The 23,829-nt window shown below is 46.2% G+C and overlaps 1 protein-coding gene across 1 annotated transcript; it reads right to left on the bottom strand.

Moving 5' to 3' along the window:
* Window positions 1-388: 388 nt before the first annotated feature.
* Window positions 389-2,379, bottom strand: LOC132244029 (olfactory receptor 2B2-like). The gene has a single exon (XM_059714948.1). The coding sequence runs from the start codon at window positions 2,377-2,379 to the stop codon at window positions 1,429-1,431; it is 951 nt and encodes a 316-aa protein (XP_059570931.1). The 3' UTR covers window positions 389-1,428.
* Between the last annotated feature and the right edge of the window lie 21,450 nt (window positions 2,380-23,829).

Here is a 23,829-nt window from a genome sequence, read left to right as displayed (position 1 = left end):
ACCGTACCTTTCACAATACCTAGTACAGTCTGAAAAAAAATCACCTGGCAAGCATAGATTCATGAAATTCTCCTTCCTGTTTTTAATAGCCCAAGGATATGCATAATGCTCATCTGCATTAACTCTGCAGTTAATAAAAATATCAATGTCTAAAATCCTTGCCTTCCACATAATTTCTGAGTACTCCTAGCTGCAACATCGCTGTGAAATGACCAAGTATTTGCGGGATTTTTAGCAAATGTCTCAGAAACCAGTCAGAATAAACTGAACTGAAATATATGAATGAACACTTCTCTTTTCATGACATCCAAATCCATGAATGAAATTCACTTTTCAAGAATATGAAAAAGTGTACATACCACACTTCTCCTGTTCTGAGAAGTCATGCCAGAACAAATACAAAACAGAGAAATGCAGACAGTTGCACCATTCTGGTTACACATTTAGTAAAAGTGGTTGACTCTGTCCATGGGCACCACTCTATTAATTATAACCTGCCTTGTGTCCCTGCAACAGTTTGCTCCTTTAGCAAACAAGATGAGTTCTGGGTAGACAAAACCCTGTCAATGGATTACATGTCTTGTTGGGTTCTTAGCAGTGGAGTGAACATCAGCCTTTGGGAAACAAAGAAGGTCCTGTGCTGCATCCAACACCAACTCAGGCTCTCTCAGGGATTTCCCACAGTACACTAGCTGTATATGCCCAGTCATATGGTGCTATAATGGGTACATGTACAGCTCAACTTTGGAACTGCCAGGGGTGCTCACCTTGATCATGTCATCCCACCCATCAACTCCCAGTCCCATGCAACAAACCCAGCAATGAAGAGATGAAGCTACTGTGAGAGCGTCCTACTGGTTTCCCCACAAACACATCAGAGAGAGACACCTTGAAAGTGGCTGAGGTTGGTTTGTGAGGACAGAGCATAAGCTGACAGAAATGGCTTCATTCCCAGAGTGCCTTCGTGAGGTCCTGGGCGTTTTCCTGAAAATCTTATACCACTTGAATAAGTATTCAGGTCATTTCAGCTGAATGAGTCACGATTGAGGATCAGTGTGGTTCAGCAGGATAAGAAATCAGGACTCATGGGTTTTAAATCTAGCCTTTTTTCTTTCTGAATGTCTTATGATGAATGTCACAAAGTTAGTCTGGCTCAGATCCAGGAACTCTGATTCCCAGCCTCCATTACTCTAGTCTGTAAGACACCATTTCTGTCCCATTTGAAAGAAAACAATCCAGACATACAGACTCCCAGCCCCAGCCTGCCCTCATTCACAGACCTTTCCACATTCTAGGAATGGGAAAAGAGCCAGACATCCTGACTTTTTTCTCCACTGGCTATAAGTCACTAAACCCCACTCCCCTCCCAGACTAGGATCCAGAACCGAGGAGCTGGCAGCCACCAGGCCATACCTCCTCCACCGGAACTCAGTGGTCCGTCTTGCCCATCATTTTGAGTACGGCTGCTTTGACCTCCTTGTTCCTCAGGCTGTAGATAAGAGGATTCAGGAGGGCAGACACAACATTGTACAAGAGGGAAAACATTTTGTCCCGCTCAGGTGAGTAGCTGGAGGCTGGGCGCATATACATGAATATGGCGGCACCATAAAAGAGAGTCACGACAGTGATGTGTGAGGTGCAGGTGGAGAAGGTTTTGAACCTCCCCTCACCTGAGCTGATCCTCAGGATGGCTTCCAGGATGAATACATAGGAGATTAGGATCAAAGCCAGCGGGGTCAGGAGGACTATAACTGCCACCACAAAGACAACAAGTTCAGTGAGGTGTGTGTCTGCACAGGCCAGCTTCAAGATGGCTGGCACCTCGCAAAAGAAGTGATTGATTTCATTTAAGTTGCAGTAGGGCAGCCTCATGGTGAAGCTTGCAATCAATGTGGTAAAGAAGAAGCCGCATACCCAGATGCCAATGACCATCTTGATGCAGACTGACCTGTTCATGATGACTGTGTAGCGCAGGGGATGACAAATGGCCACGTACCGATCATAGGCCATTACAGCATAGAGTATACATTCAATTATCCCCAGACAAAGGAAGATGTACATCTGCGCAACACAGGCAACATAGGAAATGCTTCTCTTTGTGGAGAGGAGGTGGACCAGCATCTGGGGTACAGTGGTGGTGGTGTAGCTGATGTCTAAAAAGGAAAGGTTGGCCAGGAAGAAGTACATGGGTGTGTGAAGACGGGAGTCAGTCTTGACAAGGGCAATGAGGAGGCTGTTCCCAAAGAGGGTCGCCAGGTAGATAGCTAGGAAGAGCACAAACAGCAGCAGCTGCGTCTTGGGGTGGCTGGAGAACCCCAGCAGGATGAACTCCGACACTGAGGTGGTGTTTGCCCAGTGAGACTCCTCATCTTTCTCCATCTAAGAAGAAAGCAAGTGGTGAGAGAAGCAATCGCTCCGAAGGATGAAATGCAAAAGGGTAAATTCGGTTGTGTTTTGGACCTCCAAATGGCAATTTCACAGCTGCGTAACTGCATATTTTGGCACTTATGCACAATTTTAAATTCACCTCTGGACATGCAAGTGTGTACATATCAGTTGATCCTACTGGCTATACACATGTACAACAACATATGCTTACCCAGTCATACACATAGCCTAAGATGTCCAAATATATTAGGCAGGCAAAAAGCTATGATCAGTGAATAATAGATTATGCCAAGTTCCTGAAAATATCAAGCTATTTATTGCTCAAGGAAAAAAACAGACTAACTGATACTGGAAAATTTCTGACCTACTCTAATCTCGCAGTCTCTCTACTGTCTTAAAAAGATCATTCCAAAATGATATCTCTGCTTTGACAGTCTTAACTCCAATGCCGGGATGGTCAACAATAAGCCAAAGTGGAGCCACTTCCCTGTTCTCCTCAGGGGTCCAGGTCTGCATTGCTCCACCGACACAAACCAGTTGCAAACCTGCCTCGGACACAGCCAGCTCATGGCTCTCTTGGCAAAGCAAAGTGCATCAATGTACTCATCACTTCTCAGTGATTCTCACTCCTCATATACTATTGCAATTGGGCAGAACAACACCAAAACACAGGAACTTGTTAGAAGGATGTTGATTACAGCACCGCAATGGTCACGTGGAACCTCAACATAAACCAGACCAGCTGGGTGTTGAGTGAGAGGTGCCCTGATGCAGGACATCCACTCCCCCGGATTCAGAATGGAAACTCACTCCAGTGCCCCTTCACTCCTGCACTATCCATCTCCCCTAGTCCTTTCCTGCTGGACTACACCAGTGATCCATCAATTCCAGCTCCTCACTGCTTATTTGCAAGGGCACAGGAATTCCCAAACTGTGTCCAGATACTGGTCTAGCATGCACGACTGCCTGCCTCCAGCTGTGGCCGGTATCAGCTGCATTAGAGGAAGGTACAAGGGGACACTTATGAGGCAACAGTGCCACAAAGAAAATGCCAGTAGTTGGAGACAGGCTTGTACTCTGTCCCTCACCTTCACTAATACCAATACTTTGTTTCTCCTTTTACCTTAATGTTCAGTGTCTACACCCCTCACTCTGATACTTTCATCCCAGCAAAGCTCACAAGAAATTGCACTTACTTTCATTCTCCTTTTCCATCCAAGAGAGCAGGATACATCCTTTCACTGACAAAATCCACGATCAAGACGTACCAAACAATGGATCACCATAAATTAATCCTTCAGGCCAAGGACGAGATGGTCCTCACACATTGCTAAAGCTTTCCTTATTTGTTGAAAACTTTTTCTGGATGCCAACAGTATAAGGGAAATAAAGAAAACAATAGATAAATTAAGCAGCTTGCTAGTAGACACCCCAGTAAATTAAAATTCAATGGCACGGCATTACTAAGTATACTGCTACTTTCTGTTTCAGGAGAATATGAAGTTAATTTGTAACGTTAAAGATTTTAGTTTGATCAGACTGAAGCATAATGCAGAGCTAGTTAATCACGGTTTTAGTCCTCTGTATGAGAAGCTCAGATCCCTATCCTTCTCTTGTTTTTCCTGAGCAAAGTTCTACTTATTTAATATAACTTCTCCTTTCCCAGTGCCATTAATCTATTTCGAAGTACCACTAACAAGTGAAGGGGCTGTTCACACACAGCTGCTGAAATGACAAAAACATTCATATAATAAAATATTCTAGGAAAAAAGTGAGACTACTCAAAGAGTGCAAGTGTAAAGAGATTAATTCTCTTCTCCGTTGCACTGCTCTTCACATGAACTGAAAAGCTTATGAATTAATTCAAGAGCATTTTCAATTATTTCAAAGCTGGTTTTGAATCCCTAAGTCATTTCCTTCCAAAAAGTCAGTCACCAAAGGCAAAAGCTACTTACAACTTTCTAAATAAAACTCTCCAGGGTTTTATTGTCCAATTGCTTAATTCTAACAAAGTCAAAAGCAACTTGCAACTATCTTCTCTTCTCCACGGTTTTCCTCTCCAATTGTTCAATTACAACAAACTCACTAGATGAGGATATACGCAACGAAACAAAACATTTTCTTCCTTGCTGAGTTTATTGTCCTTCAGGAGAAAAAGAGACAGAAAAGAGTGGGGAAAAATAGCTAAAAGTAATGAACCCTCATAATATTTAGGTTGGTTGATTCCAACATTAAACATGGTCTCCCACACTTTTGGTTGGTTTTGCAAGACCAGCAAACTATGGGACAAAAAGGGGCAAGGGCCTGAAACCATGTCTGGCCATCATGTCTGGCCCAATATTGCTCAGAAGACTGGCCTCTGCTCCCTTCCTTCCAAAGCACATAGCCCCCGACCTGCAGCAGTGGGCTCTGGGTGTAAAAGCCAAGAGGAGTGAGGGGCTCTCTCCACATTGAGACACGTGAAACGTACTCCAGAACGCCCAGCACAAAGACTTGGGAGCTTATGGGAGCTATCAGGAGGGCAGACTCAATGCGTCGCTGCCTCTCAACAGTTCTGGGCAGTGCTGCCTGTTGTAGATTGTATTCAATGTACCCTACCCCTCATTGGGTTTTGTACAAGGCACCTCTGTTGCTAACCCACGATGTGAAATCCACTGCTGCTGCCAACCAAAAAACCCCCTGACCAAAAGCCCCCTGCCAGATGTTCATGTTAAGGCACAATGGCATCTGATGCAAAGAAGGTATGACTGTGGGATGCAGCATCAGATCCCATCATGCCTTATTGCTGCTGCAGGGGGAGCCTGGTGTGTCCACTTGAAAACTCCTGCCACTGGGAGCCCTGCCAGCTGATCCAGTGCTGATCTGCACCATGGTGATCTGCAGCATGGCATCTCCCTGCGACTGGGAGCCCAGACCAGCTGACTGGGCTCCCAGCTTTGGGGGTGCACCTGGCCACACATTCAATACATGGCAGGATAAGAAGCAGCCATTAAGTTTTTACCCATTACACAGATGTTCAGTGTACTTAAACCAGTTGGAAAATGCCTGAAACCATTTGAATGCAGAATCAGACTTAATTGATTAAGGTCAAACCTTTTTATGCAATGTCCCTCCCAGACCCCTTGCTGGTTTGAGATAAACCAGCTTCCCCAGCATCCCTCTGTGATGGGTGGGGCTCTCTGCTCCACAGCAGGGATGACTCTCAGCTCCCTGGCTTCAGCTCTGGCAGAGATTTGCAGGCACAGAGCATGTGTCTGGCTTCTCCCTGCTAAGCAGCGATTATTCCCCACTACCCTCTGCCTTACATACACACCTCAACATTAGCTAGCAGACCACATGCTGGCTACAGTCCGTGCCATGGGAGATGACAGGCAGACAATCTTTTTGGAGCTAATCAACAGGTAGCTTAATGTACTTCCTTTGAAAAGCTGTTTTAAAAAAGCTGTTTAAAAAGAGCTCCATTAGTTAATGGAGGCAGTCTTTTTTTTCTTAATTGGATGATAAACACTGATCTGGGGAGATAAACATTTCCTGCTGGGCTGCTTTGGTGTGGGGAAGGTGAAATAGTCAGAGAGTCCTTAAAGGCCTGTCTTTAAAGGCCCTGTGGAAGCAAAGGGAGGGCTGTTCCAGCGCCCCATGGCTTCTAGCCTGAGCCACTGCAAGCATGTGCCTGCATGTCCGGAATGAAAAGGCAATGTCTATAGTAGTAAATAGGCTCACTGCCCTTCAATGCAAATGTGACAGGTGGGCGGGACCGGGAGTCCTGCACCTTAACCCTGTCCCCTTTCCCTTTGTATAGTGCATGGTGTCACCAGCCCTGCCCCCTCACCCCAGTCATGTGGTGCATGACATCATCAATTCTGCCACCACACCCAGTCATGTGGTGTGTGAAATCAACAACTCCACCCCCACACCCAGTCACGGGGTGTGTAACACCTATACCACATGGTCCATGACATCAGAAGGACAGCCCATGAAGACCCCCAAAGCCCAACCCCTCATGCTGCAATAACCGCCCCAGACCTCGTGGTGCAGTTATGACCTATCGCCCAGGCCCCCAAAGCAGATGTTGAGAATTTGGAAGATGGTTTCTTTGTGCCAGGATTTAAATTTGTCCTCAAGCATTTGAATGCACCACATGGGTGCTAGCATGGGGTGGGTGTGGGGGGAAGCGGTTACCAGACATGTCTACACAGGAGGCTATGTTAAAGGAAGTTTATTACTCTCCTGGTGAAGCTGGCAGTTTTGGCAGGGTGAACACATTTTTTGAAGCCACCAAAAGGCAGAATAAGGTTCTGAACAGAAGCGGGGTGGCCGCATGGCTTTCAGATCAGGATGCTTACACCCTACACAGACCAGCAAGAAGACGTTTTAAAAGAAACAAGACTGTTGTTTCGGATCTTGATGTGCAATGGCAGGCAGATTTGGTGGATATGCAGCAGTTTTCCAAGCACAATGGCGGGGTTAAGTTCATCTTAACAGCAATAGACATATTATCAAAGTATGCCGGGGCCGTGCGTCTAAAAGACAAGTCAGGTGGTGAAATAGCTCGGGCCTTTAAAACCATTTTTACAGAGGGCCGTGCACCTCAAAAATTGCAGACTAATTGGGGAAAAGAATTTTTAAATAAGTCTTTAAGCAAACTGTTATAACAGTATAAGATTCACCATTTTGAGACAAATAGTGAAGTGAAAGCAGCGGTGGTAGAGAGGTTTAACAAAACATTAAAATCAAAGATGTGAAGGTATTTTACAGCCCGCAACATCTTTTGCTACACTGATGTGTTACCAGAGTTTATAAAGAGCTACAATCACAGTTTTCACAGAACTAGCCGCACCAGGCCTGCTGACATGAACTTCTCAAACTCTCCACGTGTGTGGAAAGTCGTGTACGGGGACTATTTCAAAATAAAACCAGCAGCACCCATGTTTAGAAAAGGAGACCACGTGAGGGTGTCTAGGACCAAAGGGAGGTTTAAAAAAGGTTATGAACAAACATTCACTGATGAGATTTTCATAGTGGATGAAGTCTTTAGACGCGTGCAGATGCCTGTGTACCGCCTAAAAGATTACGAAGACAAGCCTATCGAGGGTTCTTTCTACCCTGAAGAACTACAAAAGTGAACCCCAAACAGGACAGAGTTTACAAGGTTGAAAAAGTTCTAGCAACAAAAGGAAAGGGAAGAAAGAAGCAGTTGTTGGTGAAATGGTTGGGGTGGCCGGCTAAATTTAACAGCTGGGTGGAAGCCTCTCAAGTTTGTAACATATAGGGGTACCTCAGTTAGATGGCCGAGATGTGTGATGGCGACTTTTACATCACTTTGCCTAGCAACGCTTGAGACAGCATTTTTCTGCAGAACACCAGCTCGAGCTTTACCATACAGTTGGTTAAACCTCTGGATCTGCTGGGGACTGGGAGACAGGGTTAGCAGAAATACAATACCCGCACAGCTGGAACAACATCAACGAAGACACCCCTTTCAAAATCATTTCTGGGACTAAAAAATGGGGGTACATCCTGCCTCAGGGGTATTATACAACCATCACAGAGTTACTGGATCTTATGAACAATACAATTACCACCAATCCTGCTCCGCCTGAATTAGCTATGCGCTATGACCAAGCGTTCGGGAAAGTGAGACTTAAATCCAAAGATAACTCTAATGGTTTTTATATGCATGTGAGCTAAGCTGTATTTTGGGAATGCTACCCAGAGTCTCTGTTAAAAAACCTCCCTTCCCAGCTGATATTACCAGTGGGTTCAATTCACTGTATGTCTACATGGACATTGTGGAACATCAGCTTGTCGGGGAGTTTCTGGTACCTTTGCTACACTGCGTCCCTGTCCGTGGGAGCTACAACAAGTTTGTCACCATCATATATGACAACCCGCATTATGTCTCCATCAGTCAGCACCACATCGACACAATCAGCATTGAAATAAAGACGGATCAGAACAAACACGGCTCATTTCGTTTTGGTAAGGTGATCGTTAAGCTTCACCTACACCCCAGGAAGACTCTGAGTTTTTAAAATAAGTAAAAGTTCAATGGTGATGGTAAAAAACTATGGGGACCCTAATTTGTACAGAAATTATTATAAAGCCCAGGCTGGGTATGGTCTTCCCGGATATCATTGGGTGCCCGTGATGTACGGGGCTGGTGTGCGAGACATATTTCGCAGCCTCTTTAGAAAATCCGTTCTGCTTTGGAGAAGGGGTCTGGAGATTATTAAGGCCCATGCTAAAAATGCGGCACAAAACATAACCAAAGATGTGATCTGTCACATCTCCCGAGCTGTCCTAGATAGGGTGGTCAAGCCGGCAAAGCATGAGGGGTCCGGCCTCATGTATATTCAAAGAAAGAGCCTTAAAAGAAATAGAGATGCACCAGACTCCGGATGTGCTGGACCTCCTCATCCCCTTAAAAAGAAGAGGGTAAGTCGACGGGGCCACCAGACACGAAAAACCAAGAAGTAGCCTGGGAGAAAGAAGGGGTGCTCTCCTGGAGGAAACAGAAATATATTTTAACCACCATGGCCTTTGTCCACTGCGGGACTGAAGAATGTGCCAAATGCAAACTGGATGTGTTTCAAATAGCCCCTACACAGACTTGCATTGTAAAAAGCCGGTATGTTGAGATCCCTCCACTATTGGCTATTACTGAGTCCAGCCCCCTTGACTTTTTCATAGCTGGGAATAGTGAAGATTACATGAATTTGAACAACACGCTGCTGTACCTTTGCTGCAAGATTGTAAAAGGCAATGGAGCTGATCTTGATGCCGGGGCAGTGGCGGGTCTGGTGAATTACCCACTAGCTTCTGTCTTCAGTCAGCTGGATGTCACTCTGAGAGACCGTCTCATCAGCCAGAGCAACAACTGGTACCCTTACCGAACTTTCATCAAATCGGTTCTCAACTAAGTGACGAGACCCTTGCCACCTAATTTTCTGCCAGCCTGTTTTACAAAGTTACCCCCGGGCATCATGAAACAGTCTGCTAAATACCCCATAGACCGCAAGGGTATGAAAGTGTTTAGCATTCCTGCCAGCATGCATGTCAGCAGCCAGGAGAATCTGTTTCTGGGGCAGTTGCCCAAACTGATCATCATTGGGTTCATAGATAACGATACCTTTAGCAGGAATTATGCTAAGACCCCCTTTAACTTTAAACATTACAATATTAATTTTGTGGCCCTCTAGGTCAATGGAGAACAAACCCCAGCAAAGCCCCTATGACCAGATTTTGAGAACGGTAACTGTGTGAGAGAATACATGCAGCTGGTACGGACAGCCAGTAAACATACGAAAGACCGGGCCCTGATAATCACCAGTGAGGAGTTTGCTCTGGGGTACACCTTATTTGCCTTTCACCTGTCTCCTGATCAGGAGTGTGCTGATCATTATTCGCTGATTAAAACCAGGAACCTGAGAGCAGAAATACGCTTTGCTGAGGCTTTGCCCACCACGGTTAACATGATCATGTACGGGGTCTTTGACAATGTCATAAAAATAAATCAGAGGAGAAAAGCCCTGTTTGACTACATGTGAAGATGGACACTGAACAGATTGTCAGGGTTTTATCCTCAGACCCTTATGCCAAAGAAACTTTCTTAGACATTTTCCCCTGCGATTGGCTCCCTAAGACTCAACTGTCTAAAAGGCCCCTGAGCTTGGTGGTCAGCACGCACCCTCATAATTGACCCGGAGAACACTGGCTGGCCATTTACCTGGAGGACCGGAACCGCCGGGAATTTTTCGACTCATACGGTCACCCCCCAAACAGCGCTCTCTTTCCTCAAAGTATTGTTCTTAAACAAGAACACCACCGACACTGTTTTTCAGACTAAACTGTTACAAGACCCCCAGTGTGTCACCTGCGGATACCATTGTGTGTTTTTCCTACAACAACGTAGCAAGGGGCTACAGTTTGAACAGATTTTAAAATTGTATTATTCTGACGATTTAGCACAAAATGATAGGGCGGTGATGCATTTTGTAAAAAGTAAATATAAAAATTTCCATGTGGTCGGACCTGCTAAAAACATGTTTCAGCATGCCCAGACATGTATTTCTTGCTCTGACTTCCACGAACGCTTTGTCTAAATAAAACACTCAGCTGATGTTGCGTAAATAAAGCGGTTGTTATTTAAATGTATGTGTGTGTTTTCATTCAAAAAATCCTCTGTAGACAAAAACTTTATAGCAGTATAGAATAGTTTATTTCAAAGCATAAAACTTTACATGGAGAGCCAATGGCTTTTAGAGACAGTTTTTTCTCTTCTTAGGCGTCGTTGTTGGTGTTTCTTGGTCTGAGGCAGATACTTTCAGGCCTTCCAGATGATCACGATTCACGACGTTACCCATAGCAGAAGATGGTACATTCAGCTTGGCCATGGCTTTCATAAAGATGTCCCAGCCTTTAGGCGGACGTTTAGTAGTCCCAGCATGAGTCTGAAGGGCTCTCCGGACCAAGTCGAGCATGTTAGGACCCTTGATGAGCATCCCTTTGTAGACAAAACCCACTTGATCCTCCCAATGATCGCAAAGATCCCAAGGAAGAAATAGCCTTGTGCTGGCTCAGCTTAGTGAGCAGTACTTTAGCATTTTTCCTGTATCGGGCATCCGTGGATCCAATACTTCCTGAATGACTGTGTCAAGGTTTGTGGGGGTTTCTAGTGGGGTTCTGGCTTCTAGTGGGGTCTGGTCCAGCAGAAACAGTGTTAATTTCCCTCTGTCCAGATCACCCTGCTCTACGTAGGCCAGGTATTTCTGAAGCACGGAGGCATACAGTTTAGCCTTATCATATTCTGCTAACCCTGGTCTTTGGAGAATATCCCTAATTTCAGCATCCAATAAGCAGGTTGCCTCAGTTCTGATATTTTCCTGATGTGGTGGGGGAGCCCTTAATTGTTCGTTTTTGTTTGGGCACCAGGTACATTTTTTCTGCATGCTCCATCACTGGCTAGCCAAAAGCCCTGTAACCAAAGGAAGAGCAAAACTTAACAGAGGTCCAATAAATTCCCCAGACTGTTTCACCAGCTGTTTCTTTTTTTTAAGAGGCAATCTTTTGTTACTTAGGTTTGTTATGATCCCACATCTCTTTTTCAGCACACGAATTTGATGCAGTGTCAAAGGAATGCTTCCTGTTAAGGTGTTCAGAGCAATTTCTGAAATGACCACTACTAAATCATCAGAGGCCGAGCAGAGTATAGCTTTTCTCTGCTGTGGGGAGGATTGAAGAAGCAATTTTAAGAGAGCCAAATTACTTTTACTCAGTTAGCTATGCTCCCCTTCCACCGTCTCAAAATCTAAGAAGAGGCTGCCACTACATCATCCCACCTGCTGTTTTTTTTAAAGTGTAAGCAGCCGGTTAGTCGGGAGGAAAAAGCCCAGTTCTTAATCTAAAAGCATCCAGGTAGAAGCGTTTAAGTCAACCACCAGGTACCCAGAAGGTGTTTTCGTGGCATTCTCAAAAACTTCTAGAAAGAATAGGGCCTTAACCGGCTACATCTGCTGCACCAGGGACACTATCTGTAAGTTATCCCTGGGGTTTTTAAACAAAACCATGTGTTTTGTGTTAAGGGCAATGGTGCGGCTCCTTTTCCTGTGACAGAAAATGTTTTGAACTATATACATAATGCTACGATTCTGATGGTGCACGTACTTGGTAAAGGCTTTCTCAGTTTCGCCGCTGTCACAGGCAGAGTCCATCAAATCATCTACAATAACCATATTTATTTTAATAGGAGGAAACAAACAGTCGACATTGAGACTGTCCTGTAGACCCTCCCCAAACTTGATAAAAGGGTATTAACAAAGCAGTTCTTTATACAAAGGCTCCCAACAGCTATAGGACCACACGATACTCTCAGGCATACCGGACAACATTCGATCAGCGTGATCCAAAAGGTTTTTTATAAAGTAACTTTTACCATTGTTGCTAGGGCCTGCCGAAATCACAGAAAAGGGGTGTTTCCATCGCATATCAGTCTTTAAAAACCATAGGGGAGACTGTTAAAGTTTTCTGTGAGGACCCTTTTGTCATAAATGACTTTCTGCATTTTTCTCAAGGTTTTGGTTTCTATCGTCCGCTTGCTTTTGTTCCTGACAATAGGGCACTGTTGTATCACGATTGTTTTAGGGGTGTCCCCAGCTGGGTTAGCCCTATAATCTACAACAAGATCTCTCAAGGTTTCAGAGTTGACTTTTTCACTGTTGGCCACATTCAGGGTAATCCCTTCCAACTTCTAGCAAACCTTTCTCCCGGACATCTTATACCCACAGGTTTTTGGACCGCCTGACACAGACTCTGTGATGTGTTCATCTGGTGGGATTTCACTGGTGAGCTCACCTAAATAATCACCTAGTGAGGGGTTCCAATCTCCCTCGTGGCTCACAGGTATCACTAATCTGTGTCGTGGTACAGACACCGGTCTTGCAAGCTGTCTAACACCTCATACAACTCTAAGCGTGCATAAGCAGCAGTGAAACAGGTTATAAAGATGTTCGTGGTACCAGAGACCGTGTAACGCCCTTTGGCATGTTTCCAAGACACGCAGGCTGCCTCATCATCAATAAAATCACAAGACGAACTTTCATAGGTAGGAAAAAAGAGGTAGCCAAAGAGTTCTTCGGGGTCCCTAACGATGCTGGTGTTGGGCAAGTTGGTTCTCTGACCGAATTTACCCCACAAAAAATTTAGAAACAATTTTGCTATTTGCCGCTTTGCAGGGTTGGGTTTGATCCGCTCTGTGCATAAGGTCACACCTTCTTTTTGCAAGAAATTGGCCATGTATCTATTTGTTTTTCTTGGTCAGAACACCAGGCGGGGTAGCCCCAGGCTTCCTGCTTCTGTCGGAGGTGCATTTTTATGTACCGTGAAAAAAGGGTGCTAGACTTCTCAGCAAAATGCCAAACTTCATAGATTTGAGCTACACCGTACCCATTGGTGATAGCTTTATTCAATTCTGGTGTGCACCATGTGCCCAGGATGGCCCTCTCTTCATCAGTGTGGTCGCACTTGTTTGCGTGCAGGGGCGGCACAGCATGGACATAAGTTTCCTGTTCACCCTAGTGCGTAGCATGGGAAAAAAAGGCTTTGGGGTTGGTACAGTTGCACGCTGGCTATTCCAAAATAGCTTGAGAGAGGTTGGAAATTGTCATGAATGATTTCAGGGTGTCCTGTTGGGTATTCCTTCGTTTTGTTTATAAAGGGGTGAAGACTGGTAAAATCGTAATAGTGTATTTGTTTGCCGGGTTTAGTTTGGTAATATAGACAGATGGCATTAGTTCTCCCCCCAAAAAGAGCATCCCTAGGCAGCAGGGGAGAAGGCAGCGGGGTTCTGCTTAAAAAATCTGCCAGCTCCCCATCCGTTTCTAACAGAGCCCTCCGCTCGTGCTCCCAAATGGTCCTAATGGTAAACCCCTCTCTCTTGAGATAATCGGTCTTGTACAATACCTGATAATTCAGAAACCCAAAGGTGGTCCCCATCAATGGGTTCTGGTCTTTCTCATTGCAGCAAGTAACACAACTGTGGAAAAAGCATCCATTAAATTCAAATGCCATAGCATCCCCATCGATACTGGCATAGCCGTCTAAAAAATAGGGGCCTACCTGAAATTCCCCACCCTGTAAGGCATGTCAAATTTGAATATTTTCTTTCTCTGAAATGTACATTAGCCACTGAATAGATGGGGTTGAAAACATCTTTGTCTGTCTGTGATAGTTGTCCGGGGCGGAGAAGTGCTATGGTCTGCGGTTCCACAAACATAAACCTGTACATGGCCATGCAGACAAGGCCAGCGTGATGTATTGGAAAGGATCCATGCAGCGTACTCCATCTTGGAGTTCACCATCTACTTTCACTTGGTCTACCCGTCGTGTCATATTCATGATCTCATCCCTGTAGAGGCAGCAGGCCTCTTTCAAAAATTTTACGCCCTGCTGGCAATAATAGGCCAGCTCCTTTTGCATGTCAAACATCTTATGGCGGTTATTCTGATACCATTGTAAATACTGTCCTTTCTCACCGGACATCATATTTTCAACGCCGTAGTACTCCATCTTTGGGAGAGGCCCCACATAATTTTGGTTTTCTGCCATGTTAAAAAAATGTGGGAAATTTCCTTTGCATCCTTCAAGCCCCATCGCCTGTGGAAGCCAGCTAAGTTTCATTGGCAAAAAGTTTAAAGACTCTATGAAACAGATGCCTAGCCTGGTCACTTCACTTAGTTTACCGCCCCAAGTGATTAGTTTCACACCATTTTTTCCTTCAACTATTGGCTGACAACGAAGTAACCGTCATAGCCTTTGGCATTGTGGGCTATGAAGGTGTAGTCCTTGAACTTTTTATCCATAAAGACCTTAATAAAATCAGACAGACACTCTTTGCCCTTAAACTCCCAAGTGATTTCCTGCTTTTTGGCCTTAGCTTTACAAGCCTTTTGGGGGTTTTGCCTGAGGCTTTCTGAGGGTTTTCTTCCCCTGTCTTTACCTCCATTGCAAAAATGCAGTTGGGCACACGCATCCCCGTCTCCTGCACACATTCAAAATCATAAAAAATGTACCCCTCGCCTTCTTCAGGCTCTTTAATCTGACACATAAAGCACCAGTGTTTGTTTACATCCATGATTTTCCCTTAACACTGTTTGCACTGCCGCCCTTTGCACTCGTGCTTTATGTCCACGTAAGATTTACACTCATCGCACAGAGTTTTAGTCAGACATTCAGTCCGATTTTCAGAGGCCAGGGCCACGTGCCTTTCTAAGCACTCTTTGGGATAACAGAACAGCTTACAATTAGGGCACTGCTGCGTCCTGCCCACGTTTCAGCGCAGTTTGGCCTCAGGCAAACACGACATCGGGACCTGCACGTGTGACTATGGCTGTATGACATCTGACAAAGATAGGAATAATTTCTCATGCCAAACACCTTTTTCACATCCAAAATACCATAATAATGTTCACCACGTAGCAGAAGAAAACAGGTGTCGGGATATCTGGGTGCGTCTTGTGTTTTAAATAAACTTCACCCAATTTTTTCCTTATGCATCACTTTGTGAATGTTAATCTGTGTGAAAACAAACAGTTACAAACAGTTGTTAGCACTTAGTGTGATTATAGTAACGCAGCCACAAATAACCCACCATTTTAAAATAAAGTTTACCTTGCTGTGGTAAAATTGCATGGGGCTTCCCCAACTGATAAGCTCTCTGTAATATAAATGAAATGATACAATAAGTCAGTCCTCTGTATTAAAAAATTAAATAATAGATTAAGGAAAATAGTGTATGTATAAAGTAAAATATAACTGTACTAAAATAGTCACCACTAAAAGACAACTCCACCCCTTTAGTCGTAAAATATGTGGAGATCTGGATGCACCGGTCAGCTTTTTTTTAATTTTTTTTGATCTGGTTTAGCTTCATGTTACGCACCCGCCACCCCATACCAATCACAATCTGTGAGAATATGTATTTTTCAATTCAGTCTTTATGTCCATCAAAAACTTTTATAGTATTTACTGATTTCTTTTGCTAAACCTTCTTCTAAGTAGTGTTTTTTTTTCATTATCTGTGACCATTAAGCCTTGTTGGCCTTATCTTTACCACATGCCTTTTGGTAAGAGATAACTCCTTTAGTCTTAAAACAGGAAGAGCTCTAAACACAATGGGCATCTTTTTTGTCTGTGTGGTCTGGTTTATCTTTATAATGCACACCCTCATCCCCACCCCCTACCATACAGAAGACAAGAGAATGTATATTTTTAAATTCAGTCTTTATTTCCATCAAAACTTTTACAATATTTACTAGTTTATGTTGTTACCCCTTCTCCTAAGAAGGGTTTTTTATCATTTCTAGTGAGCATTAAGTCTCATTGATTTTATCTTTACAAAAAAACCTATACGTATGTGATTAGAGATACAAGACACTAAAGCAAATGCTAAAATACATTAGATGTAGGAAACTGATGATGTGCTTTACAACCTCACATTCCCCAGCCTCCCACCAAGATCAGCAAAAGATATCAGCCCCACCCATTTTCAACTGTTTTTGCTAATCCCGTCCCTTAAGCAGGGTTCTAGTACCAATTAAGCGTTCAGTCTGGAGTATGAGTGTTTCATCTTCCTCAGTGATCAAATCATGAAGGGCAGCATTAGGATCTTCTGCAGAATACACAGCGTTTAGAAGCTCTCTAACCTGAATTAAATGTTTCTCAGTAATTCTGAGACTGTTCCTGGCAAACGCAATGCTCATAACAGCATTGCAAATGTTATCACGACATATTTCCTGACAAAGTTCCTGAATTATTTGATTTATGTCTTCATCTAATCAAGTAATACATTCGTGGGCTTCTTGACCCCCTAGGTCAAATGTGCACCCCCAGCATAGGTCAAAAAGTCTCTTCCTCAAGCAATATTTCATTATGCCATAAAAGGAAAGTCGAACAAGAAACTTCATGAAAACTTTACGTTCATGACTTGTAACCAGATCTGTTGATTCAATGCCTAGCTGTCTTTCAAACTCTTCAGCCTCATCCGGTCTTTGTTCTCTGCAGAAGCATACACTTCCTTCTTGTGTACTGGTGAGTAGGTTTTCTGGTGTCATTAAAAAGGCTTCATCTAGCTGCAAAGGAATTCAAATAGAGGACTAAATTAGTTAGCTGCTGTTTAATTGGTCCTTAGCTACTTCCAAACATGCACGTGTCATGAAGTGAGCCCACACCCCTTCCCTCAAAACCCAAGTGCCCCCACAACCATGCTCCAAGTCTCTTACCAGCCTCTCCTCTGCGATGACCTCTACTTCGCATGCCGGCTCTGGCACAAAGATACCATCTTCCAAATTCTCAACATCTGTTTCAAGGGCTTGGGCCTCCTCCATTTGCCTGTTCATCGGGTCTTCCCAAACAAGGTCAGGTGTCTCAAAGAGTCTTTGGGCAAGGAGCTGGGTCTCCTCCTCGGTACTATTTCTACAGTAACACTTTCTATAAAGTCGTCTTGGGGTTGTAGTGAGTGGGTCTACAGGCATTGTGAAAGAGTCCATACCCGCCCCTCTTGCCTTAGCACAGTCTCTGATAAACAGAGGGGTCGTTTGGGAAAGCAGATAGACCTGGTGGGTTTTGCTGCCTAAATCCCACCTCCTGTACTCATTCCAGTTGGTTCAGCATTGTTCTTGGGAGGTCTGAGGCCTCTGAAACCCCACCAATTGGTTGGGGGTGCTGGGGAGGGTTGTTAGAGGGGTCACAGCTCCACCCTGCCACCCCATCGGCCATTCCTGTGCTCCAGAGGGGGCTAGAGCCGTCTGGGACCTGATAGGCCATAACTGTACCATGTGATCTGTGGCGGTTCTTGCAGCAAGAGGGGTTGGGCTTTGGGGCCTGCATTGGCTGTCCTTCTGATGACATGGACCATGTAGTATTGGTGTCACACACTACATGACTGGGTGTGGGGGTGGAGTTGCTGATGTCACACACCAGGTGACTGGGGGTGGGGGTGGAGTTGCTGATGTCATAGACCACGTGACTGGGGGTGGGGGGAGGAGTTGCTGATGTCATGCACCATGTGACTGGGGGTGGGGGGCAGAGTTGCTGATGTCACGCACCACGTGACTGGGAGGTGGGGGCGGAGTTGGTGATGCCACAGACCATGTCACTGGGTGTCAGGGTGGAGTTGCTGACGTCATGAACCACATGACTAGGGTCAGGCGGCAGAATTGCTGATGCCTCACACCACATGACCGGGGCCAGGGGGCGGGGCTGGTGATGTCATGCACCATACCAGGGAAGGGGGTGGGCCTAAGGGGGCAGGACTTCCGGTCCCGCCCCCTGTTACATTTGCATTGAAGGGCGGTGAGCCTATGTACTACAGTCTATCCACCTCCAAATCAGTTCAAGCGTTGCATGATAGACTGACCTGCAAAGATTGAATCAATTCAGGCTCCGGCTTTTACATGTGGCAAAGGCCAAAGTCAGGCACTTTACACCTCAGCATCAGGACACATGTCATCATCTATGAAAGCCCTTTCCAGACTTAGACTTTAATTCTAAATTTCCCTTAGTAAGTAACTTAGCTCTCTGGGCCCTAGAGACACCTGGCTGCCTCCATGATCTTCATTCACTCCCATCTGCTGGAGGCCTTCACACCCCAGTCACCCATGATTCATCTCTGTGTGTCTGATATATCTTAATAGATTGTAACCCGGGTGGCAGCCCAATAGTTGCCACCCCTGCCCAATATCAGGGATGGTGTGGTGAGAGTGGGGCAGGGCTTCCTGCCAGCACCAACTTACCTTCAGCCGGCCCCTGCTCCACACAGAGCAGCCCGTGGTCCCAAGAAGGTCTAACACTTAACTGATTCAACTATTTACACTTTATGTACAAAACAAGAATAACAGGAAAGGTTATTACAGGTGAACTTAAATGGCATAACCAGAACCACAAAACAAACCAGAATGCATTAGTCTACTATAGCCTAGTACCAGCACTGGTGACTGTGTGGCAGCATTTCTGTCTACCATTTGGGAGATCTGAGTTCACATCCCAGCTTTGCTGACTTGGATTGAATAACCGAAAAAGATTGATTCCTCCTGCTGTGGAAAGGGGCCATTGTGTTTATCTCCAGATGACTGTTTTGGTATCATTGACTCCAAGATGAACATGGGCTGACAATGCGAGGTCACAGTCAGCAGATGCATCTCAAGTAAGTCCAAGGAGGTGATCCTCACCTCTATGCGACACTGGTCAGGCCACAGCTGGAGTACTGTGTCCAGTTCTGGGCACCCCACTTCAAGAGGGATTTGTACAGCATTGAGAGCGTCCAGAGGAGGGCCACCAGCATGCTCTGGGGACAGCAGGGCAGACCCTACAATGACCTGAACCTATGGGACCTGAACCTTCAAGAGAAGGCTGAGGGGGGAACTGGTGACCGTCTATAAACTCACTAGGGGGGACCAGAAGGGTTTGAGGGAGACCTTGTTTCCCCTAGCACCCCCCGGGATAACAAGGAATAACGGCCACAAGTTGTTGTAGAGTAGGTTTAGATTAGACATCCATAGGAACTACTTCACAGTTAGGGCGGCTAGGATCTGGAACCAACTTCCAAGGGAAGTGGTGCTGGCTCCTACTCTGGGGGTCTTTAAGAAGTGGCTCGATGCCTACCTGGCTGGGGTCACTTGAGCCCAGTTTCCCTCCTGCCCAGGCAGGGGGTCAGACTTGAAGATCTGCAAGGTCCCTTCCGACCCGACTTCTATGATTCTATGATTCTGTGACTCAAGACCCACAGGTAGGGTAACTGGAAGCTGGCAGCCACAGCTCAGGTGCTACCACTAGGAAGCAAGGTGCTCACTCCCAACAGCTCCCAATAAGCGATAGACTGCTACAGGTTAATCTCTTCTTATGTGCAGCAATCAAATTGTATCAAACCCGAACCCCACAAAGAGGCTGAAGGGTGACTCTCTGTTGAAACCAAAAAGGCAAGCAGCAGAGTAGGCTCCTGCAGCAATCAGCATGACCCAAGCACAAAGCTCAGGGACTCCATCTCATGACAATCAACAGCAGAAGAAGGGACAGGACTGAGTCCCCTCTGCGGCAGTCAGTGGCAGAGGGTCAGCAGCACAGGCAGCTCCCAGGGGTCGTTGCGTTAAACCCCTGCTCCAGATGACTGGCCGGGCACCCCACACGCCTCGCGGCTCCCCAATCCCGCTCCAAGTGCCGGCCTGTGCCCCCAGCTCCCAGGGACCCTCGTCCAGGTGCTCTGCTGCTGCTCAGGATCCCAGTGCCTTGCCTGCTGCTGTCCCGTTTCCTCAGGGAAGGTGAGGGGTTTCCTCAACTCACCGGCCCAGCTCCCTGCTCCATATAAGGATACCGTCCGCACTCCTGGCTGCTGCCTCTTATCCGCAGTAGAGTGGGGGCTGACTGCCGCCCCCAGCCTCCAGGACGCCCGGCACGTCCAGCACACTGTGATGGGGCCTTGGAGCACCAGCTCTCTGCCCCACGTCCTGGCCGTGGCTCCCTCTCTGCTGCAGGGCTGGAGGCACGGCCGACTGCCGCTGCCTTCTTCTCCCAGGGCCGTCAAGGCTTTTCAGAGGGGTCTCTCTGCTCCCTCCGCTGGGTCAGCTCACCCCAACTTTTCTTGGGCCTCCCACATCGTTCCCTGGAGTCACAGTCAGCAGCCCCCATGCCAGTTCGGCTGCTGCTTTTATCCCCACTGGCAGTCCCTCCCTGGCTTGCAAACCGGCCAGCAAGGGCTCAGGGGGGCGGGCCCCCAACCCTGGCCATCCCCCTTCCCTGCGAATGAGGAGATTGAAAACCCATTATTGTGACTGGCTTCCCCTTCTCCACAGGGCCAGGCTCCCCTGCTCCACCCTTGGGGTCGCTCGGGCTTCACCGGCACTGTTTCTAGCCCAGGGTAAGTATCTCGAGCCGATCTGGTGAGCCCGCACTGGCAGTCTGTTACAAGATTTAATAGAATTCTTTGAGCTTTGCTCTGCCCTTCCCTGGCCTGGTTTGTGACTGCAGAGCCAAAACTGCTTATCAAATGCATTCATCTGAGCTTGTTGGCTGCTTTTTATGTCTTCTGATGAATAGCCCTAAGCCATCATTGCTTACAACCACCACGGGTCAGTTGAAAAAGCATTTTCTCAGGAAGTGGGAAGCCTGACCCCTCGGCACGTGACAGAATAAGCTGGGACTCACACACGTGAGGTATGTGATTCTCAAACATACTGATGCCATCAATAATTCCCATATCATTTTCAAGCAGCAATTCTCCTTGTTTTATGACACCTCTTGATATGTAACACACCAAGAACAGAATGAAATGAGTGGCCTGGAGGCAGATATTCAAACTAGGGCTTTTTTGAATATCCTCCAGCACTAGAACATTTTTCAGGGATTCACTTCCATATTTGTTAACACCCAGCAGAAATTAAGTTGAAGAGATTTAACTCCACCACAGGCAACCAGAGGAATTCCACTTCAGGTCCTAGCACTAGGCAGGAGGTTGCCCATCATTTGAAACAGAGTTTAGGGGCTTGGTTAGATCAAAGGTTGCCATACATCTGCTGTTCCTGGGATAGTTCCCAGGCTAGTAGCCTTAGATTTAATCATGGCAAAGTAAAGGCATTAAAAAAATATTTCATTGACAATACTATGAGAAAATGCTCAATATTGCCAAAGATGGTCTAGGGCAACTGTGTGTTTCAAGGGGGTGGTGATCTCTGTGGCTGGAGTAAGTGGACTCAGCGCTGCCTAACTTCTGAACGATTCTGGTGGCTAGGTCATGATATTAAGGGGTGTCAAAGAAAAGCCAGAAAGTGAATACTCACTTGAAATATCCATATACCTTATTTTTTACAGAAGAAACGATTCTGAAAGTGGAAAAAAAATCTATTTGAGTTTTAGGAACTTCATGAGAAAGAAGAAGGTAAAGAAACCTTACAATGTTCTTTACAGAACAAAAGCTTCTCCCTCTTTCCTGTGTATGGCACAAGATCATGAGGGGAAAGGCTGTGTCATACCCTTTGTTTTTAACGCCCAGAATAACGTGATCTATAAAGCTAAAAACAGACATTGCTGAATTATGCAGATCATCTCTGCCGCAGCTTCACAGAACAGCTGATCCGCTTCATTGGCAGAAACACACGTCGCCCCTTGTCATGCCTGCTAATGGTGTGGGACAACAGGGTGATGCATTCTCCCAAGGCTTGAGGGACCCCGTCCTGCAAACTCCAGAAATTCCCAGGCAGGATTAGGCCCCTCCAGCCTGGAGAGTGCCTGCCCACTTACTTACCCAGACCCATCCCAGGGATTTCCAGGGACAGATCTGGGTAAATGGGTCCTGGCATAGAGGCATGGTGTACCAGGCACTCCACAGGTCCCATGGATCAAAGGCTCGACCTGAATGGGACTTCTAGTCTGGACACATGCCTCTGGAGATCAAAGGGTGGCGCTCTGTTAGCAGGGATCCCCAACTTTCCCACTTTAACTGAGTCACCTCTTCAGGGTGGCTGGAGAGTGCACCCACCACAGAGCTAACAGACATCTCCTGCAATAAAACGACAGAATTTATTACTAACTTTTGTCATGCCACTGATTTCCCCCTGGTCTGGTGCACGGGGCATCTATTTGGTGACCAATGGTGCCACCATTAGCATTTTCCTGCAGCAAATGTGATATCAGGCAATGCCTGTTTCTCGCTGAAGTGTTTCAGTGACGGAGATACTACACAGGAGTTGAGCTTATGCCTTTCACAAAGAGCTCTTTGCCGAAGAGAAACCAAACAACAGAATCCTAGTTCACTATATGCACCAAAATGACAGCTAATCAGCCTCCTAACTTCCATTTTTGGGTCTTAGGCACACTCTGCAATCCTACTAACGCCATGTGTAGTGGGCACACGCAAGCACCCACATGGCTACTGAGTACAGCCATTGTGCTGCATGCTGACTAGGCAGGTACACAGCTCCTTGCATGAGGACCCTGGGCAAGCACAAGACCAACACTGTAGCAGGCTACAAAGATCCCTGGCTGACTGGTGCTAGGTGCCAGTGGGCAACCTCCCGTGTTTCAGTGGCTGGGCACTCACCCAGCAACTAAGTGGCCCAGGTATCATGTCTCTCAGTGCAGAGCTGCTGTGTTAGTCTCAGCAAGGCCAGAGAGCCCTAGGAAACCGGCTTCCCCGGCATCTCCCTGGTCTCGCTGCCGCTCCCATAGCACTGGGCCTGCTTTCTGCCCGGCAGAACCAGCGAGCCAGTCATGCTGCATCTGCTGGCCCTGCTCACCAAACCTCTGTGGCAAATTACAGCTGTGCAGCTAAAGGGCAGTCAGGGCAGGTTTTTTCCTGCAGTGAGCCAAAAAACACTAAGAGGATTAACATGAGTTCGGCTCACAGCATAAGGTGGACTTAGTGCACTTAGTGTCACAAGGAAGGCTGAAAGAAAGCAAGTAATAGCTGTATCAACCCCTGTTCACCCTCTTGCCACCAATTGTTATGCCCACCAAAGGCCGAGGGCCCCGGATTCTGCAGCACGCCACTCCCCTTGGGACAGGCACCCGCCACAACTCCCACCACGCACCAGTACCTGGGCAGGCCAGATGGAGTGGTGTTGAAGGCCAGATCCAGTTCAACAGCTCTATGTTTGATAGCCCTCATTAAAGTGTCATCCACTAAAATGCTAATCCCTCCCTATACCAGATTTTTACAGACACATCATTTGGAGAAGGCATATGAAAAATTAACAAAGACCAATGCCCTGAATATGCAATGCAACCAACACTGGAATTAAATATGTAAGAAACCAATTTTCTGTGATTTCCCTTATTTATATTGTGAAAAGAGAAGGAGTTAATCTCCTGGTGTTTCTATTGCAGCAGCCTTATGGGATCATAGGAGCCCTGTTTCAGAAAACACAACTTGGAATTTACATTTTCTGATTTATTAAACAT

This window comes from Alligator mississippiensis, chromosome 11 (assembly GCF_030867095.1).
Source record: "Alligator mississippiensis isolate rAllMis1 chromosome 11, rAllMis1, whole genome shotgun sequence".
NCBI classification, from domain to species: domain Eukaryota; kingdom Metazoa; phylum Chordata; order Crocodylia; family Alligatoridae; genus Alligator; species Alligator mississippiensis.
The sequence above is the reverse complement of the archived record's forward strand: the minus strand, read 5'-3'. Positions and strand labels throughout refer to the sequence as shown.